Consider the following 20,701-nt stretch of genomic DNA (forward strand, 5'->3'; position numbering starts at 1 on the left):
AAAACCTTTTAGTCTAACAGTCAGCCCTGTGCTATGAGCACAAGACAATGGTTCCTTCTCTGTTTCCTTATGTGAAAGGCTGAAACTATTTTGAAATAAAGCCAGCCTCTGGTGGCTTTTCTTTTCTTGTCTTTGTTTTAGATGTTGTATTATCTTTACTGGTTGCAGGAAATACAATAAATTGAGGTATTTTTACATTTATAAGTAGGAGTGGTATTCATACAACATTAATAAACATATTTCTTTAGCATCTCAAAAATGCATTAGTCCTGTTTTTAGAATATTAACCAAAATTTTGAAACAAGTTCAGCACCTCACTTTTATTCAATAAACCTCTTCTTATTTCTTCTCTCTTGGGTATTTCACTGCCCCAGTATCAGCGGCCACACCGCAGGGAAGCTCATATGAACTCCAAATCCTATTTCAGGCTCTGTCCTGACACCCTTTGTTGCTAACAGCAGCTAATTGCCTGTACCTAAATAATAGAAAGCATCATATTACAAGCTTCATTTGATACTAAATATTTAAAAGACTCAGAATGATGTAACCCATTTTCCCTCTACATACATCTGCAAGCCATCTTTGTGAAAGACAGGTACACGTAATGCACACATGTCCTAGGAAACACATGCCAATGCCAGTGTTTGAGAGTGTTTTAGGAATGAATACTCAAGAAGCTTTCTTGACAGAAAACCAGCTGCAAATAATGTGCTCCCTCCCTTCTGAGGGAGCATGCTTCTCTTGATGAACAATGAGGACACTAAGCTGAACCATCTCCTGGTGTTCCCCCATACTGTTCCTACTGGAGGCCGACTGAGATGTGAATAAGCCACGCAACCAGGAGGTAGGGAGCTTGCTTAAGGACCATAGGAGTCACATCCATGAATGAATTTGCCACACGGTTGTATTTGTGATTTATAGTTCTCGTTCCACAAAGCTATGATAGCTTTTTAATAGGAAAAACAGGTATTGCTGCTATACCCAGTGGTTTTGTTATGCTCAAGAAGGTATGTGGGGAAAGTTCACTGAGTATTTGAAAAAGCAGGGAAGAAGCTTTTTTGCAAATCTACTGCACACAGAAATAGCTTCCCTGAAATTTCTGCTTTCTTCTTGATAAACAAGGTCCGGAATCACATTAACCAGATTTGTGCCTGGCTGTCTCTGGGGTGGCACTGACAAAACATTTTACTGGTGCTCTGAGGATTTAGGAGTCACCTGAAAACATGACCCCATCATCTTGCAGTTATGCAGAGGGATTTTGTTGCGAAGATCAAATGAGGTAAAGTGCAAAAGCATGAAAGGAACTGTTAGTTACTTTAAGTATTTGTCAACCTCATTATTCTGCAGTTTTAATATTTATCAGCCTACCTACAAGGCAATGACAAAGAACAACACCTTTAGCAACAGATGCTGTGTTCTTTGTCTTGCTGAATAAATTTGACACCAGTTTCTCTAGGCAGTAAAGTCTAAAAATCACTTTATTACTACAGATCCTGAGCTGTTGCCCGGTGATCAGTTAGTCTGCAAAGCCCTTCAAGTGCTTCACCACTGGTCCACTGACTCCTTTGGGTTGTGGACACAAATAGTACCGCAAAAAGGCCCCATTAACCACAGTGCTTTCCCCTTGCTCTTAAAGCTCAGAAGTGCTCTCTTTCCCCCAGGGCATGACATGAAGTGTAAGGTGTGTTTTCAGATCTACCAAACGGGTTCATCATGGGCTTGGTGCCAAGCCTGCTGCAGACATCTGAAAGAGACCTCTGCTGATTTTGGAGGTCTTCAGAATAGCTGCTGTGTGAAAAAAAAATAAAATCAAAAAGGTAGGAGGAGGAAGAAACAGTCCTTACAAAAACAGTGAGATCAACAACAGAAATGCTCAAGCTGAAGCTGCAAGCTTGACAGTCTGTTTGCACGGCTGTGTTGAACTTAGCATAGGTCCCTACAACTTGAAACAATATAATCTAGAGGCACAGAAAGCTGATCAGGAAATACTTGTTTGTATCAGTGTGAATTCTTATCTGTGGGACTCACCTGGATGCCCAAGAGCTCAGTTCCCATCTGAACTCATCGACTCTATTCCCGTTCTTGTAACTCAAACAGCTGGGCACTGTTGGGGAGCAATTAATTCCCCTATTTCAAGCCTCTATTTTAAGGTAAGGAGAACTGGAGTTCCCTATCAGCCTGCACCGGTGACAAACAGCTTGGATAATGAACACAGATGAGATGCACAACCTGAAGAGGGCTAATGTTAGGCAAGGGAAATCCCACCCTGTATAGTCATCCACCTTTTAGCTCACTCAGAGTTTATAGGCAAATCAGCAGCCCTTGCAAAGGAACAGCCTTTGATGGGAGAATGTAAAGTCACTGGTAATCCTCTTGTCACCTTGATGTTTCACTGGTTGCTTTGTACTTACATGTTCCTTGCTATATAGTGACCTCGCAAACAAAGTCAGCACTCCATGGCAATCTTGTTCAAAAAGTACATATATTTAATAATGATAACAAATACATTTTTTCCCCTGGAATTTCCACTACTGTATTTCAATTAGTCCCTTACATGGTCACTGCAGTTTGACTGTACATAGCTACTGTCTAAGCTGGATACATGTTTATGTTTTAGCAGTGTAGTACTCATATATTCTCTATAAATATAATAAAAGATTTAACATTTCTGTTTTCATTCTGATTCTTACATATATTTACTGGGTTTTCACAAAAAATACATGTCTCTTTCCTGCCTCCCCCAACCTTTTATTGGGTTCCAAATAAACCTGAGTTTGTAATTCAAGTCAGTATCTGCCATCAGGCACACGAGCCTGATGCACACACACGACGGTGTTTCAGTTGTCCCTGCTCACTAGCTTTGCAGCGCAAACGTGTTCTTAGTGTGAAAGAAAAGAAAATGGTTTGATGTTTTTAAACAAAAGGAAGAGATAAAATGGACCCCTGGGATACACAGATGTTTCGTACAAATAGAAGATAGCAACTTTCAATCTCGAGACAAGCAAAAATATTTCAGGGCTTTCTTAATAAGTGAGGATTTCTATGTATATAATTTTAGAGCTGCATTAAGTACCACAGAGGCATGCGTCCTCACTACCCTGAAGTAGGAAGCACGCAGACTCCCCCGTACAACCTGACAGGCTGCTTTGAAGCCAAGGTGAAGGTCCCGTCTGCAGGGATGAGCATTCATGCTCTGCTGGTTTTTCCAGCAAGCACTCAAAATACTGAACAGTCCAATTATCCACGCTGTTAGTATTTGGACTGATGACCTTTTTTTTTTTTTTTTGGAAAATGAGGAATATGCACTCAGCTATGGGCTCTGCTGGGGACCCTTTCACCACCTCTGGTGGCCCCACTCCCCCAGTCCTTCTGCACCTCATGAAACTGGAAGGAAAGCTTTTCAAACAAGGGAAACTCTTCATATTCGTACAGAAACCAAAGCAGTGGGGCTCCAAAGTCATTTGCAATAACACTGATAAAAATAGGACGTGGGTTCCTACTGATGCAAAATCCCTATATTCCAGTAAAGACCCCAGTGAGAGGGCAATGCTTCTGCTGCCCCATTTGTGGAATGGCGAGAGGTGGGTGGGCAGCAGTGGGGTACCCAGGGGGGGACTGGATTAGTACGAGCTTTGCTGAGATGTCCCGTATACACAAACACATATGCAAGCGCAGTACAGACAAAATAAAAGCATAGTCTTTGGCTAAACCTTCTAGTTTATAGGAAATGGTGAGAACACAAAAACAGAACCAAAAAATGTTGCCAACCTCTCAAATGTATCATTTACTTAGAAAAACAAGACCAGTATGCAGAACATGTTGCCTTTTAAGAAACTTAATCTTCACAGCTCATAACGATCCCAAATTTTTGGTAACCACTGCATTACCAATCTTGCAGTATAAAACGGCATTGATACAGGTTCACATGTCCTTTATTAGTCTCTTTAATTCACTGCAGTCTCTCAGAAAAGCCTTCAGGTATGTCCAGGGCTGTGTTGCTGTAACGGGGGCTACTGCAATCCCGCACACAGGAGTGGAGCTAATACAGCTACAAAAATTGGAGGTGACTGGGTTGTTTAAACACAGCGTGTTGCAATTGGGATTACTGCCTAAAGCATCCACTTGCAAACCCATTACATGAAAGGAACGGGCCTTCAGTATGGTAAATCGAATCTCCATGGGATGTACCTTGTTTTAAAATAATTGTGTTTCTTCTGAATGACATCATTAAATCATTTTCCTTAGAAAAAGCTGATTCCATTATTAGCTACTTTATGTAATTAACTAAGAGCTGCTTTGACTTTCAACATTCCCACTTTTTCTAAATGTTTAGATCGCCCATGTCTTTATTCAAGCTTCTACCAACTTTATCTTCTTGGCAGTGCTTTTTAGCAAGTTGATTTTGGAAACAGCATCTCGAGTTTTTCCACTTGTCGAGCCACGTGAGCAATACCTGTAAGAGCACAACATACAGTGTGGCACAGGCAGGTGGAGCACGGAGTCCTGATGGGACCAGCACTCATGGCACCACACCAATTACCTTGATGAATCAAATCATTAATGCTCGGCGTTCTTCCAACCTACTTACCGCAATACTAGATCACAGCAGTGAAAACACAGACTGACATGGCTCTTTCAATATGTTTTACTGTACAGTCAGATGCCAAATGCTAATATTTCTTAACAGCCTAAGCAGAGCCCTCTTCTTTCAGCTTTATTACGTAGGACAACCCCTTCCTTACAAGCAGATCTCTGACTTTCTACGCTGGACAACTGTAGTGTATTACGTAGCAACGGTAACATGCCTGTGGCTTTCCCCTCTTTTTAACAATTAAAAAGGCTAGGTCCCAGACAACAGCAGTACAAATCCTGGCCTGCCAGATTAACACTGGCCGCTGACGGCGTCTGCAGCATTGAAGGTGATCTGCGTGGGGCTCATCTGCTGCAGCTGAGGCATCCGTGCTTCCAGCGGCTTGTCGCTCGCCGACTGCATCGTCTGGTTCCTCTTCCGCAGCATCTGTCCGATCCCCATCATGGGGAACCTGCCCCTGCTTTTAACACAGTTAGGGCTGCCCAGGGGGTTGTTGGAAAAGAGCTGAGTAGGGGACACAGCTTCTTCCTTTGTGGGATATGCTTTTTCCTCGTACGTGAAAGAGACTTGGGTGGGGTGGACTGGGGACGTACTTCCTGGCTGAAAAAGCGGGGAGAGTGTCCTTTCACTTGAGCTTTTGTACGGGAAATTCATGGGCGAGCCTAAAACCTTGTACTGGTGGGAGGGGGAAACCTGGTCTGTTTGGTCCTCTCTGTCGACGGACTCGAAGGAGTGCACGATATTCAGGATGAGAGGAGAGTCCTTGACCCGGCCCCCAGCCCGGGCTGGCTCCTGCTGCGGGGAATCCTGCCTCTTCAGGAGCCGCGGGGTCCTGGGCAGCGGCGGCTGGACCTCCAGGTACTCCAGGGAGCTGGATGTGACGCAGCCCGTCTTGGTCGCCACAGGCTCGTGGAAAGGGCTTAACCCGCCAGTGGAGTCTACAAAGCAACCAGAAAAGGAACCAGAAGAGCAAATGGCAATCAATGGCGCTGCCTTCTCTGCCTGGTGGCAGACAGCATCGGACATCACCTCTAACAAATCTGCATGACAAATGCACCAGCTAAAACAAATGGTCTGAGGGATACACTCAATGCAACACCGAAGAACCTGATCTTTGTTTGATACTCACGCTGTTGTTTCATGGGTAATTTATCTGCCACTTTCCTCAAATGCAGGAAGGGCACTTAAAGTGAGTAAGACAAGGACATGAAAAAGAAAACCACTGATGTCGTCAGCTGTTTGTAATGATTATATCCTCTAAGGCAATGTCTGAGAAATCTCACATTTCTCCCTTGCACTTTTTTAGCTGGGTCTGTGTACTGTATTCACTCACATACCTACAGACATAGGGAACAACAGTGAGTTAATTCCTAATGCCTCTACTTGCATTTTGGAACAAAATCTGTTCTTGGTTTCCCACATGTAAATACGGAGTAACTGCATTGGCCAGACTCAGGCTGTTACAGTTGGAACAGATTTGCTGCACTGACTTCAGCGAGAATCTTCCCCAAGCAAGGACCGAAAATAAATGGAACAATCTTTTCAGGATTTGGCCCAGTAATACAAAACAGCCCATGGTGAAGATCTACTCAGTTTCTACAGAATGTTGGCACTCACGCCAAGCTAGTTGCAAGAAGAAAAAAAAAAAACAACAAAACGCCACATTTTGCTGCGTTTAGGAAAAGCTAGCCAAGGAGTCTGCTTTGCTAGATTCCCCCTGATGGAAAGAATAGCAGACTGGCAGTTCATCACTGTCCATGACTTCTCCCACCCTCACTCTGAGAGAACAGGGGATAGAAAGTTACTGAGGTCTGCAGCCACAAATCTCTCGTGTATATCTTTTGAAAGGGATGGTCTTGGCAGAGGTTGAGACGTCAATAATGGGTGTATGGGATGAAATCACGTGTGTTGAGAGTAGCTTGGGAAAGGCAGACCGGGTTTAATCTGACTAGTCTCTTTCCAAAACTGGTCAAGATTATTTGACTGCTTTAACAAGCATCAAAACACAGTTTCCATAAGCAAAGAAACGCTCTAGTTGAGGTCTGGGTGATTTTCATGTTTCAGTTCAAAAAAGCAGGGAGAAGCCTACAGAGGAAAAAATATCAACTGCTTATTGCCAGCTGTGCCACATACCCAAAAGTAGTGGCAAATTCTGAAAAACTGATTTTTTTACTTTTTTTTTTTTTAATTTTCACAAAAAAAGTATGTCCTATTTGTGACCATCTCTACAGATTGCTGCTGCCTTACAGAAGAGGTGCCCATGCTGCCAGATGACATTTGGACACTTCATGTTGAAAGCATCAAGTGCTAAGTTATGAAGTTAGGAGAAAGGCCATGAAATCACCCAAATCCAAGGCTCTAAATAACTGCCTGACACCACAATTAACATTTTAAGTTACTGTATTTCTCCATGCTGGTCTTTAGTTACCCTCCCTTGTTCAGCAGCCAGCTACGTCACCTTCCTGCTCCCCTCTACATCCTGCCCAGATATGCACTCCTGCAGCCCCATTTTCCCTGCTGACTGCTCTTTTCCCCTCCTCCTTTGTCCTGCCATCCTCAGAGCAGGTCCCACCCAGCACTCCCCAGGCTGCCTCCTTCCCTACATTATTTATGTTTTCTCTTCTACGTCTGTCTCATCTTTTCCTGTTAACGTTTTTCTTCCTCCTTTCACTGCTTGAAATACACAATGGTAGGCAGTGCCTGCCACTTTTCCTCTTGGCTGCCCATCTCCCCTTCCTCCACCATCAGCTGCTGCCACTACTTCTCAAAGGTGGCCACAGGTACCAGCACTCTCCTCAGGGTCAGCAATTTCATTCTGTGCTGCCCCTTATTCCTCTCCGAGCAAAATGCATTTGTTGGCAGAAAGAAGCTTCCCTATCAGCTTTGGTTTGTCAGTGAGCAGCCCAGCACTGATCTGGGGTGGGTGTTGATGCTTTCAAAGTGCCAATGTGAAGTACAGATGATTTTGTACAAGCACATAAAAATAGGAAAACATTTTTTTTTTTTTAAATGCAGTGGAAATTCTGTCACATAAAAAGAGAAGTAAAAGTGAGGATTCATGACTGCTGAACATTGTCATGGTTTCCTCAGGATGTTTTGTTCAAAGTTTGACTACATTATTCCATCCCCGTTCACATCACCACCTCCAGAGCAGGCAGCAAACGCAAGCACACGACTATTTACTAACAACCATATGCCACGTAAGACACTCGTATTGGTACAGGCAGACCCATGCAGCACATTCACGGTAAGGCACATGCACACAGAGCCACGCTGGTATTTCTCTCACTGACCTTTCTCTGCACCTCCAGCCTTGGTAGCTTTTCGGTCCCTCAGCAGAGCCTTGGTGTTCTGTATCTGTGAGATAAGACAGGAAGAAGGCTGTCTATATGAAACTGGACTTTTCTCAGCTTTCTTTGGGAGCTGACGGTGAAGAATCTCCCCTTTCTTTTCTTGCTCTTTGAGTTTTTTGTCCTTTAGGTTGTAAAACAAACAAGAACAATTTGGTTTACTTCAGGAAGTTTCAGTGTCCTACACCCCCCCGAGTTATAAGCACACCACTCACTGAAGTCATATTGAAAACAGTATCTTTACAAAGAACTTGTACAGGTTACTCAAAATAACTGCAGCTTCCACATCACATTTTCCTCTGACCCGTTTGACATGGTGTCAGGGTTCCCATCTGCGCTGACACACAGAGGAAAAGGTGCTTTCAGAAAATTAAAGAAAAAGGACAGCTTTCTGTTCGGAGGTCATTTGTCCTAGGAGACCTCATTCAACATGAGGATTTGTGTTCCTTCAGATCTGAAATTTTCCTGCCCATTTAAACACAGAAAAAGGTCTTTGATTCCTGTTTATTGCACTTCCTCTGATATTTCAAAAGGTGAGCTGCACAGCTTTAAAGAAGTTCAGACTTTCTGAGTCACTCATCTCCTCTCTGGGCAAGACCTTGAGGAACGTGGCCTTTGCTGTGCATCCACAGGCTCTGATTCTACGTGTGTGTTATGCTGTAAGGCAGCAACAAAGTCGGGATTGCAAACATGGAGATCTGAAAACATAATTTTGATGTCCAGTGATGACAGAGGGAAAACTGTACCCATGCTCCAGCTTTTGAAGAGTTGTTTTACAGTAAAAATTCACTGTTTCTTTTCAACAGGAATCACTAGGTTCAGTAAGCTGCGTAATACTCCTCATTGGCCACTGATTTCAGAGGCAGCCAACGGTATTATTCTACTTCTAAAACTCAGGCATCCAATTTATGGCTTGCATTTTGCTGTCACTCAAAGACTTCAAGAAATTCCCACTTTTCTTGAACAAACTCGTGTGCTTTTTGGTTTTAGACGTGAATCTCAAAGAAGTGGGGCTTTTGTTTTGGTTGCTTTGGGCTTGTTTCTTTAGAGGGGCACCTGTGTGATGCAAGGTGATGTGCATAAATGCAAGAGAGGGAAATAAGGATGTACAAGACATTTTCTTTTTTGTTTGTTTCATCCATTAAACAACTCTGGAAACATGTTAAGACACATAAGGGGAAAATAACTAGGCAGCACCCATTTTGATCACTGCCGCATAAGGCAGAACTGGGCACTGCGTAGATGGTGTCTGGGCACTGCTGGGCTCATTGATCTTTGACTTTTTGGAAGCTGCGGAGTCAGAAGGAAGAGCTTCAGGAAATCACAAACTAAGACTTTAGTTTTATTACAGAAGCTGTGAAGTGACTGGGGAGAGAGAGAGAACCAGGGATCCTCTGGGAACTCCTCCCTGTCTTCCTCCCCTCCACACCCATTTTTTCCCCAGCCTTCTCTCCATATATCCCTTATTCCCTCCAGTTTGTTTTCCTTTAGCCTTCTAAAGCTGGCTAACTCCTCCACAGAAACAAACCAACACTTTTTGGAGCTGTCATCGCTTTCCTTGCGTTATATCTCCTTGTTCACCTGATGCCTTCCCCCTTGCCTTTAGAGGCTGTAGCCACGTCAGGCACGGAGCATTTATACCTCCCTGCCTGTGCTATGCCTGGAACAATGCAATGTCTGATCAGTCCCAGACGCTATCTTGGCGAGCACAGTCACTATTGATGACAATGAAATAATAACAACAGTAATAACAACAATAGCAGTAATAACAATAATGCTGTGTGAATAACAGACTATAACAATAAAGTCAGTGGGAGCTGTGCATTTAATTCTGAGCCCACCAAACTATTTTTTTCTTTCAAGGCTGTAAAACTCTGCTGCCAAGTCCAGCAGAGACTGGGTTCTACCAACTGTCCTTGTCTTTAAAGGTACTTGTAAGGATGAGACCAAGTGGTGACTATATAAAGCCCACAGGAGCCAATCACGATTGTTTAAGGGCTTTTTGCTATTTTGGATAGGTGAGGAAAGAATCTGCATTTTGGCTGCTGCAGCATCTGTCAGAACGCAGGACGTTGCAGCGCTGCGATCATTTTAGGCTAATGGTGCGAGAGCCGAGCCAGAACTCCTCACTGCTCTCCTCTCAAACACGTGCCACGTGCCCCTGGCTTTGCTTTCACACTGCTGTAATGTTTTATAAGCAGCAGTAACACAGTTGTACCATACAATTAAAGCACCGATGAAAAAGCAAATCCATGCATCCGGCATTAGCAATGAATTACTTTACCCTGGATGAATGTTGTAAATAGCCTTATTTTTAACATTTACCAAGACTGCTTCTCTTTGATGATAGTGGTGGGAGGGGAAACGGCCAAAATCCTAAACTCCCAAGGTGCCGTGTGCTATTATATTTTAAAAAGGAAAGGAAGTGTTCCTTCAGGGGAGTTATAAAAGTTCACTCCTCACCGTGCTGTACGCAGCCGTGCAATGGCCTGCTGTTGCACAATGAAAGAGTTGTGCCGGTATGTTATACTTGAATAGGTTCGGCATTACATCAGCCTCTGCTATTTCCTGTCCTGACCTCGACCCTAAAATCTATCCTAGTCCCGGCAACGGACTTGGAAGGAAGATAATGGGTATTTGCCTTGGCTTTGCCTAATATTGTGATAGGACAACGACACGAGTTCCTATAATTACAAATTCCTCCAGCCTGAGCCCACCAGCTACTCGGAGGGCAGCAGAAACCCCCAGTACCAGTCCCCTGGCTTTGCTGCAGGGATGACTGCTCATCACCTGAGCTCTCTGCAACCAAAAAGAGGCAGCCAGACGGCTGTCTCTCTCCATACTCCTACACTGCCCCAGTGCCCTGAGTGCTCAAGTGAAGCCAGCCTGCAAAAACACCCGTCTGCTTAGCCCTGACAGCACGTATCCGCACCCTCAGCCCCAGCACACCACTGCTACCATGCCGATTTGGGAAAAGAGGGTCTGGGTATGTCTGCTGCATGCGTGCCGTGCTGCCTGCCCCAGCCACAGACAGCGCTGCTGGCAGGCAGCCCCTGGCCCCCAGGAAAGTCCTCATTTCACATGGCGGGAGTGAGGTGGGAGAAATTCAGTCAGCTGCTTCTGCTGAACCCGACCACCTCTCTCCATGGCATTTCCATGGCAACACACAGCGATGCTTCCTTTGCATTATCTGCCCAGGGACCAATACCTCCCAGTCCCAGTCTGGAAACAGGGGATGGGTAAGGGGACCCTACCTACAGCCCACAAATTTCTCCGAGCTTATGAATTCTGCATCTCTGGGTCCCAAAGGCAACCACTGATCCCAGCAGCACGATTCAGACACTTCCATGGCTGGGTTCCCACCCCCTGAAGGCATTTTTGAAGAAACGTCTCCCACAATTACAAGTGGCAGGAGCATCTCAGGGTCTGTGTTCACCCAAGCGTGCTGTTTTAAATGTCCTGGTACAATCCCCCCATGTAAACACAGCTAAAGCGATATAAACATGCTTTATACTCAGATATGCCCATGAAGAAAGATATTATACTGTATTATTACCACAGTGTCTGCGCTGCAATTGCTTCAAGATAACTATTTCAGGAAAGAAAGGACACCCCCTCATCCCCTAAATAGCTACACTGGGACTAACTGAACGCAGGAGAGGTTTTGGAGGGAGCCTTTATCCCTAACTGTGCATACAAACAAAACTGGGGTCAGACAGTGACACCATCATTAGTTTTCAGTGATCCTTACAGAAGTCAAACATCAGCTCCCTTCCAGGGGTGTGGGGAATACAGGAAGAGCACGAAAACAGAGCATGCATTTCTCTCCTGGCTATGTGCAGGTGCCCAGGCAAGCCTTGCTGCAGAATTGCCTGTATGTGGCGTGGATGCAGACACAGTGAGCCAGCCATGCATGTAAACTGCCACAGAGTGTTTTGAAATACAGTATTCATCGAGCCTACCCACTGCTGACACACGTTAAGTGAGGTGGTTCTGATTTATGTAAGGAAAGAATGAGAAGTACTTTGCCCTGATATTTCCATCTGGCTTGCAATTCAGCTTTCCTATGAAATTTGCAAGCAGTCTCTAAAATAAACAAACCCAGCCATAATACAAATCTGTCCCTGCAATTAGATCATCAGTTCAACACTGGAGAGTAGCTTTTGAAACAGGTAAACTCTTCAGGAATACTGCTATTTATGTTGTTAGATAGGACTTGCACAGTTCATGCAACCCTTGTAATTTTAGTGCTTGGCAAAGTAGCAGCCAAAGAAGAGAAATCCATACAGAAGAAGCTTCCTATTATCTATTATGGATTCCTCTAATAAATTACTTCCTCTATTGCAGGAAAAAAGACTGGAGAAAGACAGAGTGAAAGGTGATTTGGTTAAATCTTTTCTCTGGCCAAGGGAAGTGTGTCACAACACAGTGGGCTAGTTCTGCATCAGTTCTGCTGAGAAGCGAAAATTTTCACCCAGACAGAGTTTTGTACTAATACAGTTTTACATTTTCTAGTAGTCAGGACATTGCACTCTGCTGTGCAGATCTATGGCAAGTCACTGGGGAGAGGGAACCCTGGCAGTCACACAGCTCTGCCCTGCACCACCAAGGTCTTTAGACTCGAGGCAATGCAGTTAGAGTCTTCTTCAGCAACTTGCACATCATAATGAAACTAAGGTTCCCCCTGAAGAAGTTTGTGTTATTTTGCTAAATAGAGCATTTAGTTTCCTCATGAAAGCTGAAAGTTGTCTTTAAACTTCGCCCTAAGGGGCTGCTATTTGTTCCTTCAAAAAGAAATTGAGAGAATTGCCCTGTGCAGCCAAGACTGCTCATCTTTTTTTCTTCGCAGCTCCAGAAATTCATTGTCTTAATCCCAACAGCTGGGGATCCTCAAACTCAGCCTGCTTTCAAAGTACCTTAAGAAGCTTTAATGAGCTTTACCTCATAGGAGTCTTTATTTGCCTTGTACTTTTCTATCTGGTATAGCTGGTTCTTGTGGCAAATGTTGTCCTGGCCTTCAGACTTCTGTGGAGAGAGAAGCACGGAAAATCAAAGTATATAAGATAATTAGAGAAAGCTAATGTTTAGCTACTGCTTAATGGACCATATCCACTCTTGGCATTCAGCAGAGTCTCATCAGCTTACGGATGTGGTGAATTTGGTCCATTACATTTTAAATATCATTGACGGCATCATCGTTAAAACACGCTTGCTAAAAGAACTGAGAAGAGAAAAACTAAGGTGCTGTTGGGGATAATTTCTCAAAGAAACAGATGTTAAAAATAAAACTCCATACACGAAATTATAGAATGGGTTGAGTTGGAAGGGACCTTAAAGATCATCTAATTCCAACCCCTTCTAATAGACCAGGTTGCTCAAACAAAATACAGCCCACCCTACTGACTACGCAACTCATTCAGAAGCCTACAGACTCTTAAGTTTTTAAGACTCCTCGCCAGACCACAGATAGCTGTGTGGAGAGATAGCCATGGGAAGAGAGACTGCAGCTTGCCTTGGTGCTCTTTGCCCATCCTAACAAATGGGCTCCCAGCTACATGAGCTGGACAGTTGTGCAGCACTAGCACTGTCACTGGATTTTAAGGAGAGCAGCACTAAAGAAGAGAAAAAATGACCTGGGAGAATGTTTGCAAAGTCAAGCAGGCCGAACTGCATACCACGCTAGGCACAGCCTGCACAACAGCCTACCTTGGGGTGGCAACTGTACCGTTAGTTTTCTATGGAAAGATCTTCAAAAACATGGAATCGTGAGACATCAAGCCTATAAGCAATTACCTCAGCAGCTTGGGGAATTATCATTGGAAATAATGCTTTTAGTATGAAGGAATAAAAATGCAGGCAATACCTTGAGATCAAATACCAGCGAGCAAGGAATCTTTAAGCACTTTTTTACCCTCTCACCTGCTTGGCCAAAGAATCAACACCAAGCAGAACTTACCCTGAGGCTTGCCAAATAGCGCTCCAGCTTCTTATTAAGCAGAAAGTAGATGGCAAGCGTGTGACTTGCCCTGTTTGAGAGCACAGTGTTGATGACATCGCTGTTCTTGTAGCCGAGCTTCTCAGTCATATGGAGCAGCACACTTTGACTGAGGTCCTCCAGGTGGATTCTGCAGAAAGAGAGGGGAGGCACATTGCTTGCACTGTCCTCCCAGTGACAGAGCCTTGATAGCAATGGCAGAGAAGAAACCTGAAAGGCTCAGATACATGGCTGTGATGAGAAAGGCAGACTACTTGGGAACCATGTGCACACTGTGGTAGCTGAACAAACCAAGCCAAAGTGACCTCACATCCAACTGTGAAATGAAATGGCACCACGATGCCCAGGATGTCTCCGTTTGTCACCCTAGATCTGACCAGTGAAGACTGTCAAGATCATTCACCTGGTTTTGAAGGAAAAGATGTAAAATCCAACTTAGGTGGCTACCTTTTCCTTTCTGAAACACCTCTTTAAAAGACACCGCAGTGTTCAGCTTCACCCCTCACCTTTTGCACAATATTTATGCACTAGGTAGCTAAAGCATTTCGCCCCAGAGAAAGGTGACACACAGGGAGGGTTATTACAGCAGCTGCCAAAATGGTAAAACTGCTGCTATACTCGTATTGGTTAGAAGCAGAAATACAACATGAGTTTATGGATGTTCTTTTCTGTAAAGTCCATAATAGACTTAGCCAAGGTGAGAAGTGCAGTACAGCAGGCTGTGGAAATAGCAAAGCACTTTCACAGTGTAAGTTAAAAACAATTTTTCCAAAGAACTCTGCTCCTGTTTAGACATCTAAATATGCTGGCCAGATTCCCAGATGTACCTGTCAACTCCCATCCGTCTCCAAAGAAATGCTGGATTTTGTCTGCTTTCTAAAGGATATTCTTTGCTCCCAGTATCAAGCCTAATATTTGGCTAAGGCAACTAACAGAAGCTTAGGTTATGAGCTTTTTTACAACCTACTTTCCCCCCTCAAAAGGATAATTCTCTACCTTTCTCACCCCTGCTCTCCTATACCACTGTCCTGTACACCTGAGAGCAGTCTGGATCTGACATAAGGACTTAGACAAGATGAAAAACAGAGTCTGGAAAATCTCAACTGTTTTCCTTTATTCAGCATGCTAATGAAGATTCATTCTGCAGTTAAAAAAAAAAAAAAAGCTTGAGTGTTGTGGTTTTTTTTAAGTTCATAAGCAAAACTTATCTTAGCCATTGCACATTAAGGCATTTGGATGGCAAAAGGAATTCAAGCAGTTTCTACTTGAAGTGCACAGCAAAATGAGAAATATTTCCTTGCCTCTTTAACAAAAACAAGCTCATAAAAAAACCTGAGAAATTATTCGTCTGAAAATGTATTTTCTGCTGTTCTTCTACCTTATCTTCATGTTCTCCCCTTTCCTACAATGTTGCTGCCTTGGAAACAATGGAGGTTACCTTAAAATGGTAGAAGAGAACTGCAAGAACAGAACAGTTTCTTGTTTGTGCTATAAAAAGCATGATTAAGAAAGAAAGTGATTCCTAGCATATTTGGTAGTTGATTTTTCAGAACAGATAATATCTTACCCACATTTGCACACTAACAGGAACTTGAAGAAATCCTATTGAAGCTGACTCTAGAGGTCCTTTTGGAGGCAACCAAAAGGAGGCAAATCATGTCTTTTAAATATTTCAAACTTTACAGCATTGTCCCAATAAGGCTTTAGTAAAGCTCTACAAATTCTAGGTAGGTCAAGCTTTGGGCATAAACTAATTAAGCTAATTATTTAATTATTTTGAATCAAATTAAAAATAAAGAAATAATATTAACGAAAAAAAAAGACAGAATCATGATAGCTTTTATCCTTTACAGGTTCACTGACTTCATCATAAAACCTGTGTTCTGAAAGAAGTAGTTATTTTTCTCTTATTTTCAAATAGAAAAAATAAGAAAAAATACGCAATGAGAAAAAAAAATGTAGCTGATTTATTTAATAGCAAAGGGTATCTCTTCACATTGATACTCCCTTTGAAAGTGCTTACAATAAGTAAGGATTATGATCATCACTGTATCCACATATATTTATGAGCAAACATATGCTCTCTCTATAGTTCAGTATTGCATTTTCTTCCATTCTTACATTTCATTTGCCTGCTGTTAGGAGGGGATGATTAATGGGCACTCCATGAACAGCACTGCACACTAATAGAGGTTGGCCTCTCTCCTAAGTCTCCGACCTAATTGGACTAGAGAGCAAGCTCTAAAGTGACACCTCCACCACAGCCTGTCTAAGGGCTGACAATTTCAAGCTAACCAAGTCATGAAACCAAGGCATGAAAATGTACCTACAAACTCAAAAGATTTCTGAAATCACATTTAAGCCACATTTCTTTTTTTTCCTCTTCTGCAGATAAGACACACGCAGCAAGAGAATTAAATCACCCATACAGCTCTCAGTTACACTTACATTCACTTAACAGATGCCACGTTTAGCAGATTGATTAGGCTCATTATGACAGTGATTTCATTAGCTTAACGACTCATTCAGTTTACACTTGTTTTCCCTTTCTTTACCATACAATGTTCATATGTACAGTGCACTTTGGTACAGTCCAAAGCACCATGGAAACTCAGATTTCCTTTTGTTGCACAGCACACTACTCAAATTAACTCAATTGCCCTTAAATTTCAGGCAGTAATGTTGAGATAATGAGTCTGTCTGTTCTCTATCTTTTTCCCTGCAAAACAATCATTCTTACGGGCCATTTTTATACTCTGTCCACGTAGATCTGAGGATTGCATGCAGCCAGCCTCACAATTGCTTCAGCGGATGGCTCTAGTGATGGCACCCGTTGGAGAACAAGCATCCAAGCTGCTCAACAACTATCCAGCCGTATTTTGAGAGTGAGAGACATTATTGTCCTCAGGCCAAAGAAATGCATAGTTGAAGCAATTCTCCACAAAGCAATACTTAAAACGCTAACTCAGGAAGGGAAATGCCTGCTGCTAAATGAGGGCACCTCAGCTCCCTATACATATAGAGGGCACATGGGTAGCAGACAGGACTGTGACCTATAAGCCAGCTGACAGCAACATTGAAAGGAAAAGTCTCCAAAAATTCATGAAGGCTGTCGTGAGTTTTGGGACCCAATTTGATCTCCTGAGCTCAGTTGTGAGCAGTATCAAGCGCTTCAGCAGTAAGAGACTGGCACTGTAGGTGCCTGTCAACCCCACAAGGTTTGGACCTACAGCTATTCACCTGACTAGGTGAATAGGGGCAGGTGGGGAGGGCAGGTGGGGAGGCAGTTTTGTGGCCTCAAGTGAATGCTCAAGTGAATGCTCTGTTTGCATGGTCTGAGCTTGCCTAGGCACTGAGACTGTCAAGGCACTAACACAAAGAGGTGGCCTAGTTGATGAACATGAAATTATGTTGGGTAGAGGACAATGGTTCAGGCATTCAGACAAAGAGAGGTTGTCACGCCCCTAGGTGTATGCTACATCAGGTACCTGGCACTTGAACAAACTGTAGAGTAGAAGTTAGGCTCTTCTCTTAGGGACTTGGCTCTTAGTGAGTTAAGAATGAAATTTTGGGGCACTATCAAATTTTAAGCATCAAAATCAAGCTTTAAGTTGCTGTCTTTGCCTCAGCACTGCTTTGCATCTTTTTCTGAGAGCTAGTAACTACTACAATGAATCCTCTGCAGGTAATAGATTGTGTGTGCTGAAGGGCTTTGATGCAGGGAGGAAGTTTTGTCTGATCAAATATAGACATATATTTCTAAGTGAGTTGCCTGAGGCTCTATTTACATTCATGGGAGAGAAACTCAGATCTCCTGGGCACAATGTCATCCTACTACAGAATCAAAAAGAAGTCAGATGAATCATTCTGTAAACCGTGCCCTTATTTCTCTCCATTGACTGTAATGAGAGCCCATGTGAAGACTCTATACTGAGGGGTGTTGAAAGTCAAGCAAGATTATTTCTAACCAAAGTGGACCAGAAGTATTTTTCTTTCTTTGTTTCTTTTTTCCTTTTTTTTTCTTTTTTTCTTTAGACTGATATCTGACTAACCATGAGATTTGTTACCTGTTTGCATGTAGTCACGCATTTAGCGTTGCACAGGTATTCAAGATCAACAACCAACAAATGAAGGTCATTGAACTCTGCTCATTCTCACTACTGTTTGCATATTTACCTAATCCATGGAACCTGCCATATGTATCACGAATAGGTATAGCATCTACTGGAAAAGTAGTATGGGTCTACTGACAAACAAGGAGAAGATCAGAACTGATAAACTATCTTCACAAACATCTATTCTAAGGCCTGCACCCAATTAATCACCTGATCTGTACCCTGGACCATCCCAAAAATGCATCATATGCCAGCTTCTGATTTAAGGTTTGTTTTTGGTCATTTCAGGAAACACATATTCAATGGCCAATCCAAAAAAAAAAACTTTAAGGATTGAGTCAGAAAAGCAATCACAAAAAATGCAGTGGGACACTGTCACACAAAGAATGAAACTGTTCACATTTTAACATCAGTACACACTGGCTGTTTTTTTCTGCTCTTTCACACAGTACCTGTTTGGATATGTTACATTAGGTGGTGCTCTCCCAGGGTAATTCTCATTAAGCCACCGATTTGCAAGTGCCTGCTGGATGTTTGGTCTCTTTGCAGGATCTGGCTCTAGCAGAGATCGTAGAAAGTTTACGGCCGCTGTGAAGAAATCAAGAAAAAACAAGAGCTATGTCATATGCTTTATGACTTAACACGGTAGTTGAGATGTTATGCTGTGTAGCCTGACCCCAGAATATACTAAAAATCAACTTTTTCCTTCTAGTATGCTCAAATGTCCTTGAGAAAAAGGAAAGCCTGATAAGAGATTAGTAACTAAAATAAACGAAGATTTATAGAGTCATAAAGGAGAGGAGAAAAAGAACTTTTTGTTTCAGAGCTTGTTTGAAGTTTCTGAGTATGCTAGTCAAAGTTTTTGTCTGAGGACAGGAGACTGGAGTGAGATTAGAGGGAAATCACTCATACTCTGTTTAGAGTAGAAAGAGAGTGACTGGGAGTGAGTGGAGGGGAGGGAAGGGACGAAGAGCTGGGAGGGAAGACATGGAGAATTGGGTTTTCTGCCCCCATTGACACAGGGAGAAATCCTCTTACAATTTCCATCTAAACTACAGTCAGTTGCAGGAGATTTTAGCAAAATTAAAAGAGTACAGTAAAATTAATGGACTTTATTCTGTTTTCAAATACCATAGCTTCAACTTTCAATGACATTCCACGACACCTTGGGATTTTCTTATGACAAGCCTCAAAAGTAATTTTCCAATATTTGTAAACAATGTGCTTCTTATATGGTTATGGACAATGAAATCAAGAGATTTGCTAAAAGACACACAAGAAGTGAATATCTGAGCTGAAAATAAGCTCTATGTTAAATATTCCTGGTCTTTACTCCTTAAATTATCAAGGTTAGATTTAGTTTATTAGCTACAAAACAATAAAGAGTTAACTATGTCCTCTATCATTCTCTAAACAAAAGACAAAGAAACCTAATTCTGGGAAAACCAAAACCAGAATGAAACAGTCCAGTGGAGATGCTGAGTGCACCCTGAACAAAGTCAATGGCAAACAAAGGACACAAGTGATGGCTTCCAGCAGTTTTCTCCAACTCGTATGGATGGCATCTTAGAGGCTTTTTTCCACCTCATTCTGCAGTAGAGCTGCAGCTTCCCTCCCAGACTCTCTTGAGCGTGTCTTATCTACTTATTTCCAGACCTTGGAGAGACCTTGTGTGGAGACCTTGGGCAGTAGCAGCACAGGACCACTGCTATGCTTTGCCTGAGGCTTGGTAGGGTTTCTGAGGACTGAAAAATTTAACCCTACTTCAAGTCTTTGGATTTAACAACAGTGTTTTAGATTAAATAGAGTCTTGTGTTATGTAAAAGTTTTGCCAGAACTGCCTTGCTGATTAGGTATATGAAATGCACTGCTCCTCTCACGGACAGAGCCTCTGCACAGACACAGCACCGCTGCCTTTTAAGAATAAAATTCTTTTCTATGAGACTTCTTCATGTTTGCCTGGTTGTCTACCCAAGCATTCTCAGGTCTCCAAGCCCACCCGCAACAAGGGACAGGCTGGATGGGCTGGTGTGCCAGAGCAGAGCAGCAGGAGAGGAAGGGAAGGTTTCTCATCAAATAAATCAAAGTTAGACGTGATAGGTGTTGACTCCTAGCAGCTTGGGTAACCTCTGTGTTCACCATCCTGCAACCATCAAACATCAGCCAGGGAAGGCCCTTAGAGGATATCTGTTTCAGTGCAGGCCTAGTGTTGAGAAGTTTATATTTGGAAGAGAGAGAGTTATGATTATGTATTTACCAGTTCAGCTAGGCACGAGCTCATTTTTTTTTCTAAGCTCTGTCTTCACAAATAGCTGATTTATGTGAGGTACTTCACTTTAAATCTTTCCCAACATTTTTGTTATTTTCCTATGACAGCAATATTGTGGAAACAGCAGGAAGAAACTACATCCAAGTTCATAAATCTCCTGGAAGCCGATGTTAGGACTGCTCCCTGCGTACCCTGAAAGCCCGCACGTCAACACATCTTGGGCGCAGACCCGTGTTATGGGAAACAATCGCCCCATTGTTCTGCCATTTGAGTTCCTCTCTTCCCAGTACTGCCCCGTTAGGAGCCGCATGCATCCCACGGGCTCAGAGCATGCTTCTCAGTGCAAAGCAATCCCTCCCCAAACCGACTGCCAACGCCCTC

The 20,701-nt window shown here is 43.0% G+C and overlaps 1 protein-coding gene across 2 annotated transcripts in view; it reads right to left on the reverse strand.

Moving 5' to 3' along the window:
• Nucleotides 1-2,463: 2,463 nt before the first annotated feature.
• HUNK (hormonally up-regulated Neu-associated kinase) overlaps nucleotides 2,464-20,701 on the reverse strand; it is a 57,052-nt gene continuing 38,814 nt past the window's right edge. Inside the window, exons 6-10 of one of the 2 annotated variants that reach the window (XM_068689328.1) lie at nucleotides 18,504-18,639; nucleotides 13,898-14,066; nucleotides 12,883-12,966; nucleotides 7,885-7,948; nucleotides 2,464-5,529 (exon numbers count right to left, since the gene is read on the reverse strand). In XM_068689328.1, the coding sequence (XP_068545429.1) occupies nucleotides 4,883-5,529; nucleotides 7,885-7,948; nucleotides 12,883-12,966; nucleotides 13,898-14,066; nucleotides 18,504-18,639 (1,100 nt within the window). In that variant the 3' untranslated portion in view covers nucleotides 2,464-4,882. Of the gene's footprint in view, nucleotides 5,530-7,884; nucleotides 8,066-12,882; nucleotides 12,967-13,897; nucleotides 14,067-18,503; nucleotides 18,640-20,701 lie in introns of both variants that reach the window. The other variant, XM_068689335.1, reaches the window with a different exon arrangement.

Source organism: Anas acuta, chromosome 1 (genome assembly GCF_963932015.1).
Source record: "Anas acuta chromosome 1, bAnaAcu1.1, whole genome shotgun sequence".
NCBI classification, from domain to species: Eukaryota; Metazoa; Chordata; class Aves; order Anseriformes; family Anatidae; genus Anas; species Anas acuta.